The sequence below is a fragment of the Cyrtonyx montezumae genome, unplaced genomic scaffold, assembly GCF_038088225.1.
Source record: "Cyrtonyx montezumae isolate F1298 unplaced genomic scaffold, pur_monq_1.0 scaffold_3, whole genome shotgun sequence".
Lineage (NCBI taxonomy): Eukaryota > Metazoa > Chordata > Aves > Galliformes > Odontophoridae > Cyrtonyx > Cyrtonyx montezumae.
In genome coordinates, this window is record NW_027072034.1 from 148,908,409 (window position 1) to 148,935,310 (window position 26,902).

The window sequence follows — 26,902 nt, forward strand, 5'->3', positions numbered from 1 at the left end:
TGGGCCCAGGAACACAAAAGCCTGTCCTGTCCCATTTGCCATACTGTGTATTTAGATGGCATTGACTGACGACTTCAGTCACTGCTTACAAATATTGTCCTGGGAGGTCACGATAGATCAAATTAAGGGTTGTCATGAGGAAAGAGGAGATGGGGGTATCCCACAAAACTGACCCTAATCTGTGCAAGAGACATGAAATGTCCTCTAAATTAAACAGGTGGTAGAACTGAGCATCTCCTGCGGTGTTTTTCTCCTTTGTGACATATCAAGGGAAGGATTTACATTTATCTAAGCCTAAGGAATCACTACTGTACTATTTCTGAATGCAACCTACAAAGCACTAACAAGAGGTGAAACCAAGGTCACTATTTAACTCACAGATCAATAAATCTTTTCCATCCTTGAACTGTAATGTCAAATGTGATTGTCTAAAATTTCCTCACGCCATATACCAATATATATCTGTTATAGTTATATTCTCCTCTCAAGGTGCAGACTGCATGCACATCACCTCAACCAGACTTAGCAGCTGTATGTACAAATTCTTTTATTTGGGGCATAAAACATACTCTAATTTCAACATGTATAAATAAATAAATATTTCTGATTCATTTTCAACATCCATGCATTTCTTATCTCTGTTGCAATCATTATTCTTCAACACTTCTATTTCTTAATCAAAATAAAATCTTTGCCTAAACTCCTTATTCTCAGTGACAACACAATGTTAACATCTTTGTAATTCAAATAAGCATGATCTTCTATAAGAAATTCAGGGGGAAAATATGCAACCTGACAGAACAGCATGAAGCTCCTCTATGAAAATCCTGTGAGGAAGTGTCTAAATATCTCAGAGTAAAATCAAAGGAAGCCATTAAAAAGGAGCACGTTGTCTAAAATGTGTTGAAATGAGACGTGGATTTATTCTCTCCTGAGGTAAAAACCTGTACAACTTTGGGTTTACAACCCATAAATTATCAAGTCATTTCTCACTATTGGAATAAATAACATCTATAAGCGTCTTCATCCACGCATCAACTGAAGATGGAGAGAGCTAAATTTACAAAACATTGAATCGAGAGGTAGATAGGACTCAGCAAACAGCACAGACCCTTGGCTCTCAGGAAACACTATGGCCAATCTACTGTTGTTCAGCTTTCCAAGAAGCTTCTGCCAGAGGCCCCCAGGCCTGAAGGAGGCACAGACGCAACCAAGGGGATACATGGTGCCAACCATGGTTGAGCCCCTCAGACCTGCAAGAGCTGGCCTGGGCAATTAGCTCTGGGCTTGGACACACTGTTGGGGTACAGCATGGGGTATTTTGGAGCCTCTGAATGAAGGCTCCAGCCTGACAATGGGCTGTGCCATTTCTCCTCATTTCCTTCCTGATGTCCATCCTTTCTGACATCACCTCCTGTTTTGGGTAAATCAATGCTTAGGAAAGGTCAGGGAAGCTGCGGTTCTCCCACCAGCTACATGTCTCAGCAGAAAGGTGGGTGCCCACAGAGCTGCACCAATGGGAATTCACGTAAATATTTCAGAACAGCATGCTTGGGAGACTTATCCCATGAACCTTTCAGTTACATCCCATCATAACTTAGATTAGACTGTATTTGAAGATTTTACATTAAGGGCAGTAAGGCACTGGAACATGTTGCCCAGAGAGGTGGTAGATGCCCCCTTCTTGGAGACATTCAGCCTCAGGCAGGACGGTGCTCTGACCAACCTGATCTAGCTGTAGGTGACCCTGTTCATTGCAGGAAAGTTGAATCAGATGGTCTTTAAGACTCCCTTTGAACGCCAAAGTTTCTATGATTGTATAAGATCTTCCACACACATAGCCCTTTAAGCAAAAATTTTAGGTTGCTTTGGAAGGGTTGATGAACTTCAGGTTGGAAATGGCTTGGACCTTGCTGACTCCATGGTGAGATTGTAGCATTGGGTGTAGATAAGAAGTAAACACATCTTCAGAGCTTCCAGAATTACCTACTGTCCTCTTGATTAATGAACAGCATTAATTGCATTGCTCTGCTTATTTTCAGAGTGGATATCTAGAACTTGTGTCACCAGGTATTATGGAGGACCTGCCCAAGAAGGACATAACCAGACCTCACCCAATGGGTCTTGAAGCCTTGAAATGGGCAGGAGCTTCAGCTGGAGAGGTTAACATGAGCACAGGCAGGCAACTTGCACGGGAAAAAGAAACTGACAAAGATAAATGTGGCAGATGAAATGTAACCAAGTGTGTTAATGCAGGGTCAGACACAGATTTAAGAAATCTCGTACTCAGGATATTAAAATTGTACTCCCTGGTGTGTACCTACCTGCACCTCTTTTCTAAACATTATTTCTGCTACATTTGCCTTGAATTAAGAAAGAGGCTTTTCATCTTAGAAGCAGTCAGACCTGCAATTACAAGAACCCAAGTTTTGCATGAAGTAATATTTTTTTCCTGCCTTAAACATACTTTGTGCTCAAAATGAACTTGTTAAATAGTCTGTCATCTCACGTTTCCTTCTCTAAAGACACAGACAACACCTGAATTGTTAATGAGATGCAGTGCAGTTTAATCTAATCAGAGTGGCAAAAAGGCAAGTTCAAACAAAGAACAAAGTCGGCACCTCCAGTTTCTCCCACAGCCTCAAGTTCCCTGCACGAGCTCCAGAGTCACCACCCTATATGTGGTGCCCATCAGGAACACCTCTGAGCCTTAGAGGCCCCACATGTGTATATGGAAGCTAATGCTTCCCACCACATTCCTGCATATCCATATATTTTGGTCAAGGTGAAATAGGAAGGAAAAGCTGCCATGCTGCTGCAATCCATGCTGCTGCTATCCATGCCCAACGGATGCAGACCTGTTCCAGGTATGCAGCCCCAGCGGTTCAGCCTAAGTTGTGGCTTACAGAGTTTGGATGCCTTGCGCAGTAAATGTTTTCACTAAGACATGGTTGTTCAGTGTATGAGAGCTTCAGTGTGTCTGCAGTCACAGCCCCGAGCCCAGGCATCCTGCTTGCAGCAGGCAGCACCATGCCTTCCTCCTACCTATAGCAGCAAAAAGCTTAGGAGCCACACATCTGAGTGCATGGTGCACAGCTGAGCCAAATGCAATATTGTTAAAATAGGTTTTGTTCCAACATATTGTGCACATAAAAGGAAAAATATTATCTATTAGTTGGATTCCGTGTTCCCCTTTGTATAAAATATGACAAGCATTTTTACCTGTGCTTGCAAAATGCTTTGTCTCTGGATACAGTGTCTGTACACAGCCGCAACATTGCTGTTATTTATTACTTTTCTTAAGCACCTAGAGTTGTGAAAAGGCACTTTTCCTTTGATCCTTCACACAGCTAGTAGCCTGTAGGAAAAATACAATTTATCAATGGTTTCTTTATGTGTGTCACTTTATAGAGGGCAGAAATGAAATGCAGCGCTCCTCTGCCACCTGGGAGCACCCTCTACCCAGCAGCATGAAGGCGGCTGGGTAATGTTCTCTCAGTGGGTGAAATGCGTGAAAATGTGAAGAAATAAAGTGTTGGTTGTGTCTGGGAAGCAGCCATTAAGGGGATTTGACTGCAGACTGGTGAATAAAGACACCACTGATAGTTCCCATTACTGACCAGTGAGTTATTACGTATGTGATCTCCAAGATACAGCTTCCTAAGAACACTGTTGTATTACATCTGCTGTTTTCTTTCCTTTATCCCCAAAGAACCACAGGAAGGTGAATTGCTGTCTTTCCCAAGCTTCCTATGGCTGCAAATGGAGCTTCAGCTCCTCAGGGCTTCAGTTCGTGCGCAGTGAAGCAAAGAGCCGCAGCAATTTCAGAAGGAGCTGTCTCCCACCCGCCTGCCAGAGGTTACTGCCGGTCTAATAGTGTAAGCAGAATGAAATGTGTGCCCAAGTCAGCTTGAGCAGAGGCACGAGAGTGGGGCAGCGAAGAGGCAGGTGCTGAATTGCTTCTGCTTCAGACTTTGGAGGGGTGTCGAAGCATCGGTGTGTGGATGGGCAGGGCAGGAGCCACTGGAGGTGCCTCTGTTAGGGTAGTGTCAGCTGCTGTGGTAGAGTCTGGAGGAAATTTTTACACTTCTTGCCACAAGATTATGCTTTGTTGCCCAATAACCTTCTAAACAGGGAGAAACAGAATGTTGTGTCTGCAATTATCTACACAAAAAGTCAGGTCTTTCTGAGCCCGGTGTTAATTTCATTAGTGATGGGCTTGGCTTTAGCAAACACAGACTGATACTAAATCAAACAGAGGGATCTAGCTTAAAAGCTACCATTGTACTCCAAAGAATCTTAACAACAAAAACTGGCTGAGTGGAAACAGTGTGACCGAGCCTCTGTCCTTGGGGTTCTGTCCTCGTATGCGCTGAATGTCAGAAATCATACACATGAAAGTCGGCATTTTTTGTGTGGGGGAAGAACACATAATAGACAATAGGGTGCCATGGGACATAACGACACAGACGGACAGGGTCCTTATGACTCATGTGGAGAAGAACTCTCCTCAGGAGTGGGAGTAATAATCTACAACAAACTACTGTAACCAGTGAATGTCACAGATGTCTCTGTCTGCATTAACTCCCCACAGCCGTGATTTCTCTAAATGCGTGATATCACGTTATTCTGCACTAAATGCACTACCTCAACTTCCCTGCAAGAGGCTTCACTGCAAGAGGTTCCCCCCATCCTGCCCCCTCCCCAGGACGGTGACGCTGTCCCGACTTCCACAAGAAATGACAGTGGCATTCTGCTTCTTGGAACAATGTTCTGCTTTATCTCCAGGAGACAACAGTAGGTGGTTTGCTTTTTGGCATTTCTGCCTCTTTTTGTTACTTTTCTAGGCTATTTGCCAAAGAAAAAAAAAAAAAAAGAATCCCGCGTTTTGCATTTCTATATCTTCTTCCACCCGAGGCTCTCAGAACACCGGACAAACATCCTTTGATTTCACGCCAGGCTGCTGATGGCTGACAGGACCGCTCAGGGCCTGCAGAGCACATGCTCCCACGCATTCTCCTGGGGTCGCTGGGAGGCAGAGGTGGCACGAGGTACAGGTGGGTCCGTGAGGTTTGCCTGCAAAGCACAGAGCTGGGCTTGGGGTAAGGAGGGTGACACAGCCTGCGACCCACCTGGAGACATGGGATTTCCAGCACTGCCATCAGTCTGTGTGCACAGCTCACAGAGATAACACCTGTCCTGTTATCTCCTCGGAAGGAGTGAAGGGAAGGCTGAGGAATCAGCCAGATGACAGGGTTGCCAGGTGTTGCCAGGCACTGTGCTCCAAGCCCCTTCCACCAGCTGATAAAGGCCCAGGTCCCTCTGCAGACAGATGCTGGTGGCACAGACTCTTGTAGACCACATTCTTCCAGACAGGATTCTGAAGAGAGAAATGTCTGAGAACTACTTCCAATAGCTAAAGCGTTAGGAGGGAGGATCGTGGTTATCGCAGCCAATGTGACAGTATGGCCACATGAGCCTGGGCAGAATGACATCAAGCTTTGCCTCAGGTCACTTGGGCTCCCCTTTCCCAAGGGGACAGAAGGACAGGTTTTAGAACACTGATGTTCAGTCAGGAGCAGCTCCTCCATTCACCTCACCTGGAAGCTGAGAGACACCTCAGATTCTCCTCCTGCTGAAGGAGGACACTGAATGGAAGACCTCCCAGGGCAGCAGGCACCTGGGGGCTGCAAGCCCTCTGGGTGTTTTCTTTCATGTCTTTTGTGTACGGATGTTCTTAAGTACACTTTGGTCAGATGCTCCCTTGTCATTGCACCTTGTGCTTTAATGCAGAGACTCTACACACACTCACAGGCACTCACGTGTTTTTATCGTAGGAGGAATCACATGGAAAAAAAAGCACTCTGAGACTGTCACATTGATTTGCAGAAGTTCTTAAGAGGGCACATGAGCAATGGGGCTGAACTGGAAACAGTGAGGTCTCTTGTGCAGGGCTGGGGCATCCTGGGGGTTTCAGATGAATTCTGAGGAAACAGAAGGAATGCCCTGGCCAGTAAACATGAGCAAACCTTTGCATATACAAACTAGTATTTGTTCAGTCTCCATAAACACACATCAGAAATCATCAAACATGCTATAAGTCCACAGTGACCCAGCTAGATATTTTTAGGCGTCAGCTTCTCGGGTTCATCCCCTCCCCTCCATGGCAGCTCTCCAAAAGCCTGTTCATTTTTAGGAGAGTGGCACCTTTTCACACCATTGTGTGTCGTGTCATACGAGAGCAAAGAGACTCATGTCTGCTGGTGATGCTGCTCCCTGTGGAGTGCTTATACTACTGTGCGGGGAGCTTACAGAATTTGATTTTCTCAGCTTATTGAAGAGAAAGGAGACAGGAAACTTGATAGCTGATGTGCCTTCAGAGGGATATTTCCTTTGCCTTGACTTGAATTTGTTATCTAACGTTGGTGGAGCAAAGTCCAAGAGAGAGAAGGGAAACACAATAGTATGAAAAACAAAAATATTTGATTTGGGTCAAGTGGTTTGAAAAATGCCATTACAACATGCTGAATGAAGAGCAATGGATTTTCTGGCACCGGAAATATTTAAGACCTTGTAAAATGAGGTTGTGCCTTGGCTGAAAGGTTTGAGCTGCAAAAAAGGTCCCCTGGTGAAGCCCTATGATCCACAGTATCAGATACTGAGATGAATCCAAAAGTACCTTTGGGCCTAAAAGCTGGTGAAGGAGACTCATGGCTTTACTAAGACCACATAATAGTGTTTACTGTAAAAGGCGCAGAGAAGCGCAGCAATCAATACCTAATGTAATAAAGTTGTACACTGTACACCCCATTATGGGCCAGTTGATAGGATCACATGTTAGAAACAGTGACGCTGAGATGTGGACGGTCTGACTTCCCTAAAAGAAGCCAAGGGTGGGGATGGGAACCCAACAGTTTTCTCCCTATGACCAGATTGCTCCTCAGTTGTAGAATGTTTCATCTTGAGGAAGAAAATCCTGTGGTCTCATTTCTACTTTTTATTATACAAGAGATTCTCGTTGACAACCACTCTGAGCAATCTCTCTGTGACCTTCTTACAGGGAGCTGGGAGGAATATTTGACTCATAAGTGATGAATTTTAGACTTCTAGTGAAGGATTTGGAATAATAATAAAAAATATCTGCTTATTGTATAATATTCTGGCTTATCCTAATGCTTTGCTGCTAATACAAATTAAAACCATTTTTAAAATTAAACACCAAGTCTGATTTTTTTAAGTCTTATTTTGATTGAAAAAAATCATTTTGTGGGTCAAACTGAAGTGGAGATACCATTCCTAACATCTTTAATGCATTTGTGTTGACACTGAATTCTGGCCCCATTTTTTACAGAACTGCCATATATATTGGATACAGCTCACTCCAAAAGACAAGAAATCTGATGTTTTACAATGAAATGAAATTAAGTGAAAGCAGTGCAATTCTGACGAGATTTTTTCCGTGCGTGAAAAGTACTGGTTAGAAGAAAGAAATTAGCACCCAGTTTCTTCCTGTTCCCATTTGTTCATCACCATTTCAGTCTTTTCTCTTTCCATGTTATTACACCGATGTATTGTGACCTTTGTGCAGACTCATGTGTGCCTGGTTTGCAGAGTGCCTGAAGCTGTGCCCAGTATTCTCATCAGTAGGTCAGGCTCACTGCTGGACATGCTCAGCTGCCTCAAGTTCCTCAGCCATCCTGCGGGGACACACCCCAGCACAAACAACCTCATCAACAAAAGATGGTCTTTAACCAAAACCAAGAGATCGTGTTCGGTGCATAAATGCAGTAAATCGATCACTGAGGGCATTCATCACATTAACCCTTCTGCAGTTGTTCTGCTCACATTGCCTCTATGTCAGTGGGCTGAGAAAAGCAAATGTGAGCACTCGTTGGTTGTGCTGACCAGGTCCCGTGTAAGGTACAGAGCTTTGAAATCCTGATGCATGTCCCATGCAGTCCTGCAGGTCAGGGAGCATAGATGTGATGGGCAGTGGGACATATCCTGCACTGACTCGGCTGCCTGAGACCACTCTCCTTCTGCACAACCTTATCACTGGGAACTCCCTACTTATTCCCTCTTTCCATAGATCTGTGGGCATTTTAAATGGTTTTGATGGAATCACAGTACTTATTTTGCTTGGATTGTATTTGCACCTGCACCTGCAGCCTAGAAAGTTCTGTGGTAGACTCTTGGCAAACCAAGTTCATCCCCCCAGCGTGCCTGTGGGCTCAAAAGCTGCAGTGGTGTGTCTTAGATAAAAGTGTTGGATGTTGGATCTCCATGCACAGCTACACTGACATTTAACCATGTGCACTGTGTATTTTAGATACGTTTTAAATGCAGAAGTGATAAGAGCAAATCCTCAAAACCCATGGTATTGGGTGTTTCCAGGTCTTGCAAGTTTGGCAATCATTAGATAAAACAGAAGAAATATCTTTTATGGACTTCCTCAGGATTTACATTCTGCTTTCCTTTGCAAAGCAAACGGTTAAATTTGACCTGTCCTGTCAGCCGTGTGTACCTTCGGTCCTTGGGGTTATTCAGGTTAGAAGAGAGAAGTAGAGAGATAAATCAGGTTGTAAAATGGACTGAGGGTTTCTTTTGTGGCCACTGACATTTAAAAAATTCTTCAGATAAAGACTACCCGCGATAAATATTTGCAAGTTAATGAAACTTGGAAACTTCAGTAACATGTGTAAATATCCAGCATTTCCTCATAGAAATCCAGATCAGCCAATGTATAGCAGGAAACAATAGCCATGAATATTTGTTGAAGGAGATGCCTCTTCATATAATACATGTTTATTTAACGTACATTGAAAATCAGATTTCCAAAGCAAGATTGAACATTAGAATTGTAAATAACGAGAGTCAAGTTGAATTACCTTAAATATATTTAGGTACGCTCCTCATGCATTGTTAATAAGGCACATTGGCTCAGTGGATCAGGCACAGAAAGAAGTATATTCCTGTGCTTGCACTGCACCCAAAATGATTTATTAAAAGAAAATACACCAAAGTTAGGAATATATAAAAACAAGACTTATAATGACTATTGTGTATTTGTCTTCAGAAATTTTATTTTTATGCGTAATAGACACTCAGAATAATTCCAAACTCAAAATCCCTCACAGTATCTTGTTTTCTAAGCATGAGCACAGTTTATTTGCTGTAGGAGACTTAAATCTTTAAAGCAATTTCATAGAAATAAACAAAACCCATACGTTATGGAAGCATAAAGACTTACTACACTTTTAAAGTATTCACACTTAAATTGTGTCATTAAACCAAACAATAGAAAGCTGTTAATCCTAGTTGCCTAATTTGAAGGGTTTTTTTAATCTCATATTCTTTTTTTAATGACTACAAGATCAATAATAAATTTAAGGGCTTAGGCTCACCTACTTGATAACGTCAACACTGTTTGTAAAGAAATGCCTTTTTGAAAAAGAAAACCCTTTTAATATTCTCTTTTATATTCATACCTCATTAAAGTTAATAAGCAATAAAGAAATACAAGTTTAAGACCATTTGAATGAAACACAATAAGAGAGAATAAAATGTGTGCAGTTAAATATTCTATTTTCAGACAAAATCATGAGATGTCAGTTTACAGAAGACGCATATTGTGCCAGCACCCGGGAAAATAGCGCAACCAAACAGTCACTATTGTTCATACTCTAGAAAAATTAAAATCTCGTAATAACATAGGCATGGAAGTTGACTGTAATTTCACATTTAGGCCTTTGTTTAGAAATGGCTTGGGCCCTACTTAAGAGCAAAGTTCATGCAAGTGGCAAGGCAAGGCTGCATTATTACACGACTGCGACCAGCCATGTGCACAAAAAAGGAATTCATCCCAAGGGGTTACTTGGCATGGCCAAGGCCACTCCAGAGCTCCAGACCCCTCTGGTAAGTCACTGTGGCAGCGCCTGCATAAATAGGAGAAAATGAGGAGACTTCATGAACAGAATACTTTGTTTTGAAAGAAGGGATGAGATCAATTAGCTACTAATTACTTCTAACGTTTCTGTCCAGTGTTCACAAGGCAGACGTGCTGAGGCTCAACTTCACTGAAGCTTCCACAGTCTTGACAGCCAGAAGAGAAGTGTTTTGTTTTTGGTGTTGTCAGACTCATCCTCCCACTTGAGTTCCCTGATGCAGGGACCCTTGGGGTGACTGGGGTAGAACATCCCAGCCTGTGTTGATGGTTAAATCAAAGAATCATAGAGCCACATAACTGTTTGAGTTGGAAGTTGATTCAAGATCAACTGATTCAGCACCCCCCACCGCAATGATTAGGGACACCTACAGCTAGATGAGGCACTCAGAGTCCCATCCAGCCTGACCTTGAATGTCTCCAAGGACAGGGCATTTACCACCTCTCTGGGCAACCTGAGTGGCGCTTCACCACTCTTACTGTAAAAAACTTCTGCCTTATATCCAATCTAAGACTCCCCTCTTCTAGTTTGAAACCATTTCCCCTTGTCCTGTCACAACCAACCCTACTGAGGAGTCTGTTCCCTTCTTTCCTACAGTCTCCCTTTAGGTACTGAAAGGACACCTCACATCTCCCCACAGTCTTCTCCAGACTGAATGGCCCTGACTCTCAGCCTGTCCTTGTAGGGGTGGTGTTCCATCCTTTGGATCATTGGTTTGCATCTTTTCCAGCCCATACCTGGGACAGGGAGGAGTGGGATGAGACACACACAGTGGCTTTATCTGGCTGTGTGCATTTGCCAAACACATCACATTCCTCATCTCCAGAGGAGTCACTGCTACACAGCCGGGCTTAGCCCTGTGCTCCATAAGGATGGGAACATGAGCAGAGGGGCCAGCTGGCCCAAGGGAACCACTGCCTCCAGTCACACAACAGTATTTCTTCAAGAAAAAGTGCCTGCGAGCAGTTCATCCGCTGTATCTGCTACAAGGCTGTTCCTTCTGCACATCCATCACACCATGCTCCTCCAGCCATCAGTATTCCTTTCTTCAGCAAAACCTTCCAAGCAGCAAAAAGAGCAGGTCAGCTTTCCATATCTGCCCAGTGACCAAGAGGAGAGGCACACTGCGAAACACTGCTGCTTGCTTGGATGAGTGGAAAGGAAAAGCACTTGGTGGAAAGATCTCACTTTGAAAATTGCACCTGACCATCTTTATTAGCATAAGAAAATCAATAGTGCCTCAACATGATGTTCTTAAATGTGACATGATATAACACAGTGAAAAAGTGTTACTTGCAGTCTCTGTTGTTCTAAGCCAATTATGAAGAAACCTTGGGCAGTTTCCTCATTCTTTGTCATATAAAGTTCTTGTTCTTAAAAGCTGGAGTGTTGCATCATGATTCTCAGCTCAGCAGTGACGAGAGTGCTCTTCCCATGAAAACCTCCCAGAAAAAGGGAGCTCTGACAGAACTCCTTATTACCCTGACTCTTCCAAAGGTTTGATTGTGGCCATGCTAATAATGTGGCTCCTCTGCTGTTAGCTTTGCCATTCTGCTTTTGGGGTGCAAGCTCGCTCTGTGAATGAAGTGAGCAGCTCCAGTGCCTAGATAATAATCACTGCTGTAAATGAATATGGACCACAGCCACTTCCATCTGTGCTGTGATTTCCCCCTGTCACACATGCCTGGGGGGGGGCTGTACCTCCCGGGTAATTATTTACGTTCCACCTATTGCGTTCTCCATTGCAGACAGACTCTTTACTCATTTCTCACCTCCATTTACTCCCTGTTGTTGTCCATGCTAAAAAAATACTACATGATGGGTGACAGCCCATGGTAACCTCTGTCTCGCAGCATTAGGTGCTCTCAGCTTTTAACAGTGTGTAGTGGTAACTTGCACAAGAAGTCTGGATTAGAGACATGAAAATAAACAATATTATCGTTTTATAAGGTTTTGTTTTGATACAGGCAGGTTGGTCTGAGTTGCTTTTCTTAAATAGCCTGTACTATTATGAATAATAATATTAACATTTTAATCTAGCTGTCAGTAATAGAAGGATGAATGGGAAATACTGGCCAAAGATATTGCATGAATGCCTTATCTTCAGTAGGCAGGTACCATACTGACCCAGTACAGGGGACAAAATCCCCACTGCTGAGGGGCACAAGAGCTCCACGAGGGGGATGTCTGGGGGGAGTTATGGGAGAACTGGGCTCACAGTGTTTCTTTTCCTTCTTTTCCCCCGGGGCACAGGGGTTGGCCACAGCCTTGGCTCACCTGGAAGTTTCCTTAGCAAGTGTTTCCCTACTGATGTAGGAACATGCATAATTATAACTTTGCAGTTTTTGCAATACTCCTCATCCCCATGTTTTGTTGATGGGCACCACTCTTCTATACAAAGAACCAGAAACTTACAGGGCAGTTTTATGAAGCACTCTTTGACCCTGATGATGAGGGTTCAGGAAAGCAGGGATCCTGGCTGGTCTACGTGTCTGTCACCAGTGGTTGGAGGACCCAGAGAGCCCTTTTTGTCCTGTCTGCCTCAGTATTAGCACTCGGGGGTCTCTCCAAGGACAAAGCACAGGTTGTGACCTTCAAAGAAGGGGTGAGACACCTTGAGGAGCAGTAAAAGCAAAGGAGAAAGGACACAGAAAGGTGTAAGGTACAGAAGTGGAGGAGGGAGATGACTAAGGCAGAGTATGAGGCTTACAAGCAGAGACCTTGCCTTGACCACACTGCTTTGCAATGCATTGCATTTGTTTCCCCCTTGCTGGTAAGCAACAATACAGCTTTTAGTGCCCAGCTGCACCGACAATCCTGGCTACGCGGGGCACTAAACCACTGGAAACAAAGAAAATTGCCTAAAATTCATCACCACAGGGCGTATCCAAATCCCAGCGACTTCAGTGAGAAATCCCCTGGCTGATTGGATACTCCCATGCTCCCAAACTTATTTAGAGAGTTATCTCTTGGAGGAAAAATAAATGAGCTTTGCTGGTTGCTCGGGGACCACTTGCAGCAGTGGGAGCAAATCGCCCCTTCCCCTGTCACTTCTTCCGTTATGAAATAGAATGGACCCCGAGCAGTTTGGATGGTGAGTGAGCACTTAGTTGTATGGGGGAGTGGGAACACATGGGGCAAACATACCCCCAGGGCATTTCTGGAGGGAGCCTGAACAGCTTATGCCTGTGTGAGATTCTGGTATGAGCAAATTATGTTAGTGCATCACTTTTACAAACACTGAAACTTATAGAGGAGGCACAGATGTTAAAAATATCTAAAACAAACAAATGCCCGAAGCTGAAAAATAAATAAAGGAGCTAAAAGGGAAGAGTCGGAGCCAGGCTGACGAGGAGCACTGTTTCCAAGGCAGTGGCCCGGGACAGCCGCCAGCTGGAGCTGGATGTCCCCTGCACCTCTGTGCCTCTGCATCTTCACTGAGGAGTGTCCCCGTGCTTCCCCCACTCAGGACAATGGGGGACATGGCGTCGCTCCATCCCCACCGCCAACTGAGGCAGGAAAACAGCAGCAAAGTTCTCTTGGTGGTGGTGAGCTCAGCTCGGTGCAGAGCCAGTGGCAGAGGCAGCTCGGGCAGATGGCGAGGATGTCCCCAGGGCCCCACACGGGCTCCCATCAGCGGCATGGAGGTGCGCCAGCCCGGCAGCCTGCGCGAATGAGGGACAGCTGCCATGTGGCTCGCGCCTCTGCAGAGGGAACCTTTCCCTCTGGCACCAACACAGATCCAGGAGGGAGCCCCTGGCCCATGCCAGTTCTGCGCTGGACAAAATGCTGGCAAGTTCGCTCTGCTTTCCGCTTACATCATGTCACCGGTGCTCGCCCGCGCTGTCCCTGGACACCAGTTGGCATCCAGCAGCAGTGTGGCACATACCTTATAGACCGGTAGGTTTGCTCCTGCCTCCTGATGCTGCAGTCCCTCTGCTAGCCCTGCTCTGTTAAAAATGTACGTTTTTTATGAATTACTCCTCTTGACAGCGCTTTGTGTCCAGCTGCTCATTCCCCCTGCAGTCCAGTCAGCGTTCACCTCTCTTGCTGAGGTGCGGGGCCCGGGCACATCTTCCTGAGGACCGACCCGCCCTCCTGGGGACCTGCGCTCCTTGGGGACCCCTCCTGAGCTGCAGGGTCTCTGTGTATGTGAAGGAGAAGGTCTGAATACAAACCCGACGTTTTCCCGAGCAGTGGGTGCACATCTACCAGGGCCGGGTCTGGGGCAGGGACAACGACAGAGGCAGAGACAGGGGCAGAGGAGGAAGGGTAGGGGCAAAAGGAAGAGGGTTGCGATGTGCGCGCAGGGGCTGGGGCTGTGGGACAGGGATGGAGGCAGTGAGACAGAGGTTGGGGCAGCGGGATGGGGGCACGGGGACTCAGGTATGGGGGGCTGCAGCTGGGGCAGGGACCCGGGAGCAGCGCCAGGGGCCGGGGCGGGGACCCGTGGGCAGGGACGGGCGGCAGACAAAGGGCAGCGACAGCGCCGGGCCGGCAGCCCGCGGCCCCGCAGCGGCAGCACCGCACCCCAACGCGCAGAGCGAGGAGCGGGCGGCGCCGGCGGAGGAGGAGAAAGAGGTGGAGGAGGAGGAGGAGGAGGGACCTTCCCCTCCCTCCCACCCCGACACCGGGGGAAATAAATTATTCCCAACCCTCGCGCTCCCGGCTCCGAACCCCGCACCCCGGCAGCGGCAGACGGGGACGGCGGAGCCGCGCGGGGCAGCGCAGCCTTCGGCGGGCGCGGAGGGGCCGCGGTCGCCCTCACCTCGCTCCGCTCCTCTCCGCGCTCCCCGAACTTCCGCGGGCTCCGCGGGGGGCAGCGCCCGCCCCGTCCCGCCCCGTCCGTCCCTCCCCGCGTCCCGTCCCGTCGCGTCTCGTCCCGTCCCGCGGGGAGAGGAGCGGAGCGGCGCGGCGCGGCGCGGCGGCCCCGCCGTGCCCTGGATGCCCCAGCGGCACCGGCGGCAGCAGCATGGAGCGGCGGCGGGGCGTCCCCGGGGGCTGGCCCTGCCTGCTGGCCGCGCTGGGAGCCCTGCTGGCTGCGGGACGGGCGGCCACCCCCCGAGCCCGCTTCTCGCCCTTCTTCTTCCTCTGCACCCACCACGGCGAGCTGGAGGGGGACGGCGAACAGGGCGAGGTGCTCATCGCCCTCCACATCGCCGGCAACCCCGCCGCCTACGTGCCCGGCCAGGAGTACCACGGTAAGTGACGGACGCGCTTGGGGAGGATGCGAGCATCCCCGGGGGACCGCCCGACGCTGCGAAGTTGGTGGCGGTCCGTTCCGTCCCCCCGTCGGGAGCCGGGGATCGCGCCCTGCTGGGGTGCGACGTGCACGGAGCTGGCCGCGCCCGGGGGATGCTCACAGGTGGCGACGGGGGATGGGAGGGGGGGCTTGGGGCGGGTAACACCGCAGTACCCGCTCTCTGTGAGCGCCCCAAAGCGAGGAGAAGCTACAGAGCCCCATCGCTGCCTCTACGCAGGGCAAACTTTCAGGTGCGGAACGTTTCTAATTCGTGAGCACGGAAGGCCGCCTCGAGGTGTAGCGGCGGATCCTTCTCCCCTCTTCGCGTCCGCTCGAGGTTTTGCGACGCTACGTAATAAGCGCTGATTTGCAATAAGCATTAAAAAGACAGAAAAATAGAACAGTAAATATTTATTGAAAGCGTCCTGCTCGGAATAAGACACCGTGGGATGGTCCCTGGCTAAGGATAGAGTCGAACTGCTGTCTTTGATGCGTTCCGGCTCAGAATTTGAGTTTAAAGCACATCAGAGAATCTCGGAGGGATGTGGATGTTCTGACGGATTTCGTTCCCATTGAAAGGACGGGGAGAACGAACGTCAAACAGCCGTTCTCACCGGCTTAGGAGCGCTGAAGTTTTTCTCTCTGTATAGCCTTTAACAACGCAGTTCTTAGAAAATCCATACGAAACTTCTTATAAAAGTGTTGCTATCTTTTTTTTAACCATCCCCGTATGTAAATTCTGTGACTTCGCCGTGCTCCGTTTCCCCTCGGAGCCCCGTATCCTCTCTCGGAGCGGTCGCATTGCATCCAACCCGCCGAACCCTAACTCGAGAGCGAAAAAAAACAATCCCGAATTTCCCTCAGCTTTTAGCTCCGGGTTTTTTATCCCACGGCTCAGGTGCTTAAGCGACAGGATCGCTCCCGCTGTCGCTGCGCAGGGAGAGAAGCCGAAGCCCGGAGCGGGGGGACGGCCCCTTCCAGGGCGCACAGTCCTCGAGCTGAACTTGACGCTGATGTGCGAAGCAGCACGAGGTGGGGGTACACCGTGCCGTGAGCCGGCCTCCCGCCCTGCTTTCAGCGTCTAATGGGATTTTATGCTTTTAATTCTGCGCACTGATGGAACACTTAGCTGTCAAAACACTGGCAGAGGCAGCGCCTGCTGGCTCCGTGCAACGCGGCTATGTACCCTTGTGCGAAGCACTCTTAGTCTCTTAGATACTTTGAAACATCTCGCCTGAATATCTTGAAACAATTATCCGTGTTCAACGCAGAACCAAATATATATATATAAAACCTGAAAAAATAATCCAGAGTAATCTGGGCTGCTTTGTAATGCAGTTTAATGTTACTGGCAAATCCCAGTCTGCACTGCTTCAGCGTTTACTGTTAAAAACACAAGATTTCAAAGGCAGACTTGTGAGGTGGAGCTGCAAACGCAGTGCAGGATCACAGGACAAAGGGAGATGTACAGATGTGCAATGGAAATCCACCTGTGCAGAGAGTGTGTTCTGAGCGCGGGGTCCAGCAGGGCTGCTCTGCACTCACTGCCTCTCTGCTCACTGACAGCTGAAACCATGAGTACCATTCAGAGATGAGTGAATTGGATGAAACCTCATCTGAAGGGCTGGAAGAGAAGAAATACCAAACACAAATCAGCTCACGATGTTCTGTTAATTGGTTTACATACAGAGCTGTGACACTGGCTCACATCCATCTCCCCAGTGGTCTCTTGTGCTGCCCCGTGCCCGTGAAACAGAAGGTACCCATGGAGACATGTGGGCATTGGGTGAGAACTGGACTTCTCCAAGCAGCTTCTCTGGCACACTGGGTCAAGCACTTCACTTCCCACTGACAATGAACCTCATAAGTAAAGTGAGGACAAAAGTATTCCCTACTTTGCATTGGTAAATTGGATTCTTTAGGATTTAGCACTTCACCCCTAACCCCTAAAACTGCTCCCAGTTTGGTCCTATCCCTGCAGTCACTAAATATTTAAATACACATTGACTGAAAGGAGCAGAACTGCTCTGCACATAAATATGCTCTTTTCCATACAGGACTGATTTGAAATTGGCAAACAGTTTGATCACCTTTGACAGACTTCTATTCCTTGAATTAGCTTCTTTTCCAAATCTAATTAAGTCTTTGAGCTGTCAGAGCAGTTATGCACTTGCTCATATCCAAACTGACAAAGTGTGCAGTTGTTCAACGCAGGCACCTGCTCAGCTCCCTTCCAGCCAAGTGGTGTTCATGTGCTCAGAGCTGGGCTACATCAGGGCTTGCTCATAGATTTGAAGTGATCCCACTTTCTCCTGGGCTTTTTCACTGTAATCTACAGAGCAGAATGCCATTCCTTCAAGAAAGAAATTACAAATCCAAAATCTTTGCACAATTTTTTTTCCCCTTTCTTTTATGTTTCTTTTCAATCTGTGTTCTATTTTGGTTATTCACATCAGTTTGCCCCCGGTGCTGTGAGTTCATCCCACAGTTTGCAGGCAGATTTGTACGCTGGAGATACACAAAGGAAACACATGCTGAAGGATCAGCCTGACTGATCATTGAATCCTCACTGCCTTTAATCACAGAAAACTTAAAATGAGCATTGATATTGGTAGGGTTTAAAACAATGCAGAGGGATTCTTCACACAGTACTTTTTTGTATCTCTCAAAAAAAAGGTTTTGCTCTCACTGCAAACAGTGCTCTTTTCTCAAGGTTTCTTATTTAGATCTTTCAGGAATAACTTTGAACTGTTTTCCCATAATTGATGTCAAAACTCATAATTCCAGCCTTAAAATAGTTTTCTTTAATGAGACTTGAGTTCCTATTTCACTCTCTATTGTTCCTTTTTTTTTTTTTTTTTCCCAGAACTGATTAACCTTCAGTCCCCAAATGTTATCAGTTTCCATCAATGGCTGTTACTATTCTTGGACATACTGTATATTGTGTGGAACCATTGCTTTGATAGGTTTCAAAAAAGAAAGAAGTTTTCAACTAAAAAAAGTGGTAATTACACACTCTTCCAGTACTGATTAGAAGTTGTTCAAAGTGTGGCCAAATCCACCTTTGTTATTTAGCCACTGTATGTAAGAAATATAGGTTGTGACTCATTGGGAATACTGTCATTTTTGGTACCAAGTTGGTCTGGTGGGCATGTGCATTGTGAAGTCTGATTGTTCAGACTAGGAAAAAATAAGAAGAGTGTGTTGGAATCCACAGTAAGGGAGAGGGTGAGAGAAAATAACAGGAGAAGAAGAAGTGATGCTGCTTGAGGAACAGAGAAATAGGGTTGTAAGAAAGGTGCAGAAACTTGGTTATGACACCTTCTCTATCAGTTATTGCAAAGTGTACACAACTTTCTGTGAGCCACTAGTAAAATGTGTGGAGAATGTGATACTAATAATGGCTCGTTAGTAAAGGAGGAGCAGGTTTTGGTCAATGCTTTCCAGTCTCTTTCAGATAATTATGTCAGTTCTTAGAAACTTCTGCAGGATATTCCCTCCAAAACACTGGTCTCTTCTACTTATACATTGCCATCATATTTGTAAGAATGGCTACTTCCATTATTATTTTGTTCAAAATTACAGGGCCGTTTAGAAAGTTTTGGTCGTAGGAGTACAGTTAACTATTATAGTAAGCTACAATTAAAACTCAGGCTAGCAACAGGTAGCAACAGCAAAGGAGTTATTAAGAATGGGACACATCCTGGGTTTTCAAGTCTTTTCCTTCCTATTGGGTCTTTAGCAAAATCTTTCAGTGGTGTAAAGGTTTCATAATCCATAAAGTTTTTCTTCTGGGGCACTCAGAGAAAAACCTTCATCCACCAATGCCCAAAGAGTTCACCCCAGCCGCGCTCCATTCTGTTTAGGATCTTCTTGCATAGACCAGAGTTTGCAGAAGCAGAAATGACTTCTGAATAATGTGCTCTGTTCTCTATGCAATCTGTGGTTTGAATATGTCATATCTGAACCTCACTTATTTAAATAGGTAAATAAGTTCTATTTCAGAAGCTCATGACCAGTCCTAGAGTTAAGGTGACATGAACATGCAAGTTTTAAAAAGTTCTTCACTCAAGATCTCTTGACCACAAGCTTATGAAGGCTGGTAACCTTGAAAGAAAAAGGCAGACAAAGTCAAGGTATTTTCCTAGGGAAGATGTTACATTTTAATGGTGTCAGCTGCCATCATTCTCATTCCTGGGCCAGATAAGCAGCCAGCAGATGGCTCAACCATAGATACAGTCAGATATGGGATTTATAAAAGGAGGTAATGGCCCACAAAGGCCTCCATGAATCCTTCTTGCAAATTTGCAGAAGAGATGTAATCTCTGCTTAAATCCTTTCTGCCCCCATCAGGGGGCTGCTATCCCTGCAAAGGAGAGTTGATTGCCCCAAATAACAGCAATTGCAGTCAGCACAGTGTGCTGGCCTGACCCACATTTGCCAGGTGACATCAGACTACAGGACAGAAACGGCATTGTCGGTGTTACTGGTCTGCATGGGCAGACTGCATTAAAAATTGATCTGAGAATATTGCACATACTTCAAGTCTGAAGGATGTAAATTTGAATGCATACAGTTTATCTATGGAATTGCTAAAATCTGTCCATGGTAACAGCTTTTAGTAGATTATTTTTAAAAGTTACTTTTTCTATAAATACCCAGTAGCTGTAATTTTATATATGTATATGTACATTACATTATATAATACATTTCTATTATGTGTATATTTTCACATATAGCAAGATATAAACCTTCTACTTCAGTACCCAAGTTGGCCAGTGAACAGTGTGTAAGTAGGTTACTGTGTTGTGGTGATACATAGCTCATTTCTCTGAAGTTTTTGCACTGCCTGTTTGGCCCAAGCCATGCTGGTTCATCAGGTAGAACAGAGTATGACAGTCGGCTGTCAACATTTCTAATTTACCTCATTGTTCTGTTGATCTGGATTTTTAAAGACCACTGTCTTTAAGATAGTGTCACACTTTAACACTGCGCGATAATGTGGTATTTGCACATGGACAGATTGAGGTATGATGACAGACCTGATGATACAATGGAGATGTGTTCTGACACAAGATTCATTAGCTTTTTGCCTCGTGCTCTACAGCTGTGGCTTGGATTTGTCATGAATCTTTGCTGCTTGAAAAGGAAAGGAAACAGCACTGTCTTACCTCCGAGAACAAGCAATCTTTCCTACCAGTCCTTGGTTTGAGAATTTCAATAGTCTGTGATGAAAGTTTCAGTCTTTTTAACATGCTTCCTTTCTTTGTGTTAACATTTCCTGCCTTTTCATCTGGCATAAAAAGTGCATAGAGTGCAAACGTGTTTCTGGAATATTTGTGTCATTCCCTTTTTTTTTTTTTCCCAGTTGTGAGTGGCCACTGGGATAAACACAGTACAAATTCTTACAGTGCAACTTTTAACATCCGTCGAGGCCCAAGAATAGATTGCTTGTGGAAGAGGCCTTGGGAAGTTCTTTCCTGATTTCTTCTTGTCAAGCCTGCTGTCTTATCCATCCACCCTTCCCTGGAAAATGAAAGCCCAAGAGTGCGTCACAAAGTCAGTGTAATATGGGCCGTGCCAAATCAACAAGTGATGGTGTTACAGGGGCAGAAACCCCACTGACCCATCCCATGGGGCAGAGGTCACAGCCTGGAGCATCTGGAGTTCAGGGAGCGTGTGGAAAATGCACTCAAGGCATCATAGGTTTTTAATTTTGGGTGGTCCTGCGTGGAGCCAGGAGTTGGACTCTGATTCTTGTGTGTCCCTTCTAACTTGGGATATTCTATGATTCTGTGCATTAACATGGAAAACAGGAGAGGTATGTAAGGGCTGGAAGTGAAGGGCCTGTGGAAGTAGCAGGGGAGCAGGTGAGGAACTCATAAACTTCCAATGGCTTATTCCAAGCAGAGGCTGTTTTCTTGAGGTCTTTGTAAAGTACCTTTTGGCAGAATTTTTATCCCGGTGGGTTTGTAGGAACAAAGCTGGCAGTTCTCATCTTCTGTCTAGACACTCTGATATTAATATTGGTTGTGGGATTTTCACAGGTGTCTCTTTGGGGGGTAGAATCAGTGGAGCTTTTCCAGCTCATGTCTGTTATTTGTGAGAGCCTGGAGTGGCAGCAGGCATCAAATCCATCTCCATTCAGGTGCAAGCTTCACCCTACACCTTCCATAAAATAAAAAAATAAGATACAAATTCCTCTCTTCTGGACTTCTACATTGGTCTCCTTCATAAAATAATGATGCCTTGCCCATCTGTGCCCCAGAGTGAGAAATACCTTGAGGTATACTTGGCAATGAGAAGTCTTATTAACAATTCCAGCCTTCCAGGTATAGGGGATTGCTGGATCTTGGAAATATTTACAAAGCCATTGCCATGCTTGATTCTAAAGTAGAAGCTTTAGGATGTTCAAACATGAAGGAGATCTGCTCACCAGCTCTGAGACATAATTCCTTGTGGCCAATGGTGGCTGGGGCACTGGCATCCCATCCTTCATTCCCCTCCTGTTCCCAGCCTCAGCTTGGGTTGGAAGAGATTTGTATGTTGGTTGCTCACAGGCAGCAGATGTTGGATGCTCCCTGGAAATATGGGAAGACCTTGAATGTTTGCATCATAGTGGAAGGGAAGGAAGGAAAAGGGAAAAGAGAGCACACAACACTCACTGGCCAGAAGGCTTAGAGAAATCTGGGATTATCTTTCTTCCATAATTGAGGGAGACTTTTTGGCTTCAACATGTCTGGTAGAATAATCATCAGTTACCAAGGACACAATCAGCTGATGCAGGCTGAAGACCAGTTTTTTATGTATACTGGCCAAGCTATTGAAGAGGAATACTCCATGGCAGCACTGGGATCGCCGTGTGTGTCCTGCTCCTGAGGGCATTTTTTGTGTGATAAATGTGAGCAGTGAGCAGGTGATCAGCCTTTTAACATCCAAAAACAGCAGCACAACCCTCTGTGGCCTCTCCCTGTGTCAGGCCCTGGGATGTGAGAAGTCATTCATCACGTCACAGGGCTTGGCAAGGCCTCTGCTGTTTGGTTCCACTTTTCCCACTGCTCTCCAGGACAATACAATAGCTAGGAAAGAACAAGAAATATAGATAATGTTTATCTTTCTGACTAAACAAGTGGCAGTTTCCAGGCCAGAACAACCTTCCAATGTTCCTATCTCACAGGGGAAATATGCTGCTAGAGAAAACAAGCCTCCTTCCAGAATTAGACACATTCATCTGGACAAAGGGTGAAATGATTTTCAATACTATGAACTGCAGAAAGAAACAGACAGCACCGCTGACCCAGACAAAGATCCAGCACGGCCCAGCAAGTGCCGCAGCAAGCAGGCTTGCTTGTGGGGTGTCAGGTCACAGAGTCACTACTATCAAGTTCCATAAAAATACCTTTCTAGTATTTTCAAAATAAAGGATGTCTGGTTAAACACCAACATTAAATATCTTTGTGAAGTAATTGTTCTGTCTCTAGCCCCCAAAGATGGCAGCATGGAGGGCATTGTTCTGGCTGGTTTCAAAATCAAAACCCTCTGGCAAATATTTTAATGCTTTCCGATTGTTGTCGTTGATTTGCTGATTACCAATTGCCCAACAGAAGAGTTTTCAAGTTCATAGTACTGTTTCATAAGGAATGGGACTTTATAATTTGTTCAGATAAAATTGCCATGTTTGTAATGAGTAATAAATGCATTTATAATTTGGCTGTGAGGAGGATGAAAACTGACTATGTCACTGAGTAGAAAATAGTCAAGAATTTGAAATGCTTTGTTGACATTTTCAGTGCAAACTTTGGATTTTTGCTTTGGGAAGGTATCTTAATTTTGAAACTGACTACAAAAAGGGAAAAAAAGAAGTTAATTGAATAATCAGAAAATGAAATGAGAGACCTTTCTGCTTGAACAATATTATTTATCAAATTTTTCCCTCTTCATTGAAGACTTTCATACTGACCAAACATATTTTATTTTTTTGTGTGCAAGTGTTAAACTCTCAGTACTTCTCCTTTTATGTTAGCTGATCTCTTTTTCTTTCTTTTTCTTTTCATTTTGGTCACTGAACCAAAAATCGAATAGTTCTACTTCTGACAAGTTGACCATTTAATTTCCGGCCACTGAACAGATTTGATTCAAACAAGTAACCCTCATGACTCCTCTCACATTTGTTCCCAAAATAAATAACAGAATAATAATTAGCTCTTTAAGGCACCAAAGTGCAGCTGGTAGGAATACTGCCATTTCCAAGGTAACAAACTCTTGTTTTCTGTAATGATACCTGCAGTTGCTATGGGGCTTCTGATATATACATTGACCACATTTTCCTTTACATTCAGCCATTGTTCAGTTTTCTTCCTCAGCAGAAATCTTTTTCCCAGTTCAGTCTTTCAGTAAAAAAAAAAAAGCCTTAGAGGAGATCTATCACTTCGCTCCTTATGGATGTCTACATTTAGAGAACATTTCTGCTTACAAACTTGAAAACCTATTACAATACATCTACAGAATAAGAATTCATTTAATTAGACAAACAGACCTCCATGTCTCTAAAATTATCTTCTTTTTAATTCCCAAGGAATTATATTTACAAAGCTGCCCTCCTCAAATAGGAAAAAAACTGTTCAGAGTAGACATAGAAGTTGGCATTGAGAATTGCAGGTTTATCTCGTTAAAGGAAATCATCCTTAATCTTCCTCATTACCCTATTTTTCCTTCAATGTATTGCTAATATGGAGTGAATATTACGCAGTTGTAATGGATCTGTGATGTTTGCAGAAATTACTCCAGCCAGAGGAGGTTAAAAGGTGTGAGTTTGGCCTGGTCCCTCTCTAGCCTCTGGCAGCCTAGATTACTTCTTTAAGCATCTGTGGACCTTTCCACTCAAGGAGATGGAAGTTTTGTTTCATCAAGTGGCAGCAGATGTAAGGGAGCTTTTATGCCAGTGATCACTGAGAGAAGGCCAATGCTATGGCATCTGGCTCTTTTCTTAGTAAAGATAATCTTTTTAGAAGTCCAAAGTGTTTCTGAGCAGAGGCACTTGTGTGTTACTGGCTATTCCTCTTTTGGGTCATTGCCTAAATTACATTACCCAATGCCCAGCTTACCCCAACCCCTTTTTTTTCCCACTTGGTGATACCAGAGAGCAAATTCTTCTGCTATTTACAACAATTTTCTTCCAGGGAAAAAAAAAAAAAAAAAAAAAGCACATTGAAAAATTTATTTCAGTACAGCATATTTCCTGATTGGACATCACTAACTGCTAGAAAACACTGATGAGTTCTCAACAGTGAACTGCACCACAACTATTAACCTTTCTTTACAGATTTACTAAGTTTCTGTGTATTGCAGTTATCAAATATATCCCAGTGGCAAATAGTCAGAAATAGAGAATGTGCATTTATTTATGGTTTGCTGGGGATTGACATAGTTTCTGTAGAGCATGTAGACTTTTTTCTATATACAGCACTCCTACAGAAGCTAGTGAGCACAGTACATACAATCTTTAGACTGTAAGATTCTTGACAATCTTGAAAATCACATATTCTGTCTGACACCTTGAAAAATTTGATGAATCTATTCCTCCAAATGAGCACTGTGGCTTCTGTCTCTGCTGTGGCAGCGCTGCTTCAGGGTGAGACTGACTCCAGGTTTCTGGCACAGAAAGGTGAAGTCAGAAGGGATGACCAAGTGCAACAAAGCTCAACATAAATGGCGCAGCACAAGGTGATGTTTCCAATCTTCCTTACCTAGCCCTGATTTTATTTTACTACTCTACCACCATCAGCCTCTGCAACCAATATGGAAGTTTCTGCCTTCACTGCAGTTTTCCATTGTAAATGAAAGGTGTACTCCTGGTGTTGTGTGGAAGATAATGCATGGCTTTTAGGATAATTACTCTGATTTCACCCCATTCCAGGCAAGCCACTTTGGACTTTCAGTGTTGTAAATTAACATCATTTAAAACTTTAATCTACATTTATTAAGCAAGGCGTAAAAATAATGGATTATTGAATCTGTCCCAAGAAGCCTAGAAAGGGCAACTGGGCAAGGGAATGTATTTAGAAGAATGTCTGCATTATTAGCGAGGGAAATACTGGGTGCTGACATAATTTAACAGACATTGAAGAGAATAAGGTTGGACATTGCTCCAGAAGGAAATATTTCTAACACAAATCTCAGAACAAATGCAAGTTCATTTTTTATCTAGGCAGTTAGGCTCATGTCATGTCTGTAAAAAGAGGACTTCACTAGTGTAGGTGTGATATTTACAGATAAAGTGAAAAGGGATTGAGCCCCCGCTTTAAAGATGCACAATACAGATCCTTAGCTGACTGGATTCTTCCATGTACCCTGGCAGCCCAAAGGGCCAACCGTACCCTGGGTATGCACCAGGCCCAGTGCTGCCAGCGGGTGAGGGGAGGGTTCGTCCCATTCAGCTCTGCGCTGTGAGGCCTCACCTCCTGCACTGGGTGCAGTGTGGGTGCCACAACATCAGAGGGACATAAAGCTACTGGGCAGAGTCCAGTAGAGGGATATGAATTTTGGGAGGCTGAGCTGAGTCCTGATGGCGGCTGCAGCACTCAGGGAACGGAAGGGCAGCGCTGAGCTTTGGTCACTGTCACAGTGACATGCCCAAGGAATCGGCATGGAGCTGTTTTGGGAGGCTGGGTTAGCCTGGGTGTTAGGAAAATGTGCGTCAGAGGGTGATGGGCACGGAACAGGCTGCCCAGGGCAGTGGGCATGTCCCTGACCTGCTGGAGTTCAGGGAGTGTTTGAACAATGCCCTCAGACATAGGGTTTGAATTTTGTGTGTTCCTGTGTGGAACTAGGAACTGGACTCAGTGATCCTCATGGATTCCTTTCCTAGGGACATACTACGTTCCTAAGATTCTGCAGATCCCATTGTAGTGGAAATGGAATGTGGAGAAATGGTGAAGATAAACATATAAGATAAACATTATCTATATTTCTTGTTCTTTCCTAGCTATTGTATTGTCCTGGAGAGCAGTGGGAAAAGTGGAACCAAGTGGTTGGAAATGACAAAGTAGAGTGTCTATGGATAAGGATCAGGGGGATAGTCCTTAGGAGTGACATCGTGGTGGGGGTCTGTTACAGACCACCTAGTCAGGATGAAGAAATAGATGAGATGTTCTATAAACAACTCGTAGATGTTGCACGATGGCCAGCACTCGTTCTCATGGGGGACTTCAACTTCCCTGATATATGCTGGAAATACAATACTGCGCAGAGGAAGCAGTCCTTGAGATTTCTAGAATGTGTGGATGATTGCTTCCTGACTCAGCTGGTGCAAGAGCCTACCAGGGGAGATGCCTTGCTTGACCTACTTTTCACTAGCAGGGAAGGACTAGTAGGGGATGTGAAGGTTGGAGATTGTCTTGGCCAGAGTGACCATGAAATGGTGGAGTTTGCTATTCTGGGTGCCGTCAAGAGGGTGACTAGCAAAACTATTACCTTGGACTTCCAGAGGGCAGACTTTGACCTGTTCAGGACACTTGTTGCAAGGGTCTCTTGGGACTTGCTCCTGAAGGGTAAAGGGGTCCAGGAAGCCTGGATGCTCTTCAAGATGGAAATCTTAAAGGCACAGGAGCAGGCAGTCCCGGAGTCCTGTAAGTCAAGCCGGAGGAGCAAAAGACCAGTGTGGATGAACGGGGATCTTTTGTTGAGACTCCGAGAGAAAAGGAGAGTCTATGTCCTC

At 45.2% G+C, this 26,902-nt stretch overlaps 1 protein-coding gene across 2 annotated transcripts in view; it reads left to right on the forward strand.

The window, feature by feature from the left end:
• Positions 1 to 14,916: 14,916 nt before the first annotated feature.
• The window catches only part of RELN (reelin), a 270,835-nt gene continuing 258,849 nt past the window's right edge, over positions 14,917 to 26,902 (forward strand). For both annotated transcript variants that reach the window (XM_065743657.1, XM_065743656.1), the window contains exon 1: positions 14,917 to 15,145. In XM_065743657.1, coding sequence (XP_065599729.1) covers positions 14,917 to 15,145 — 229 coding nt within the window. The remainder of the gene's footprint in view (positions 15,146 to 26,902) is intronic.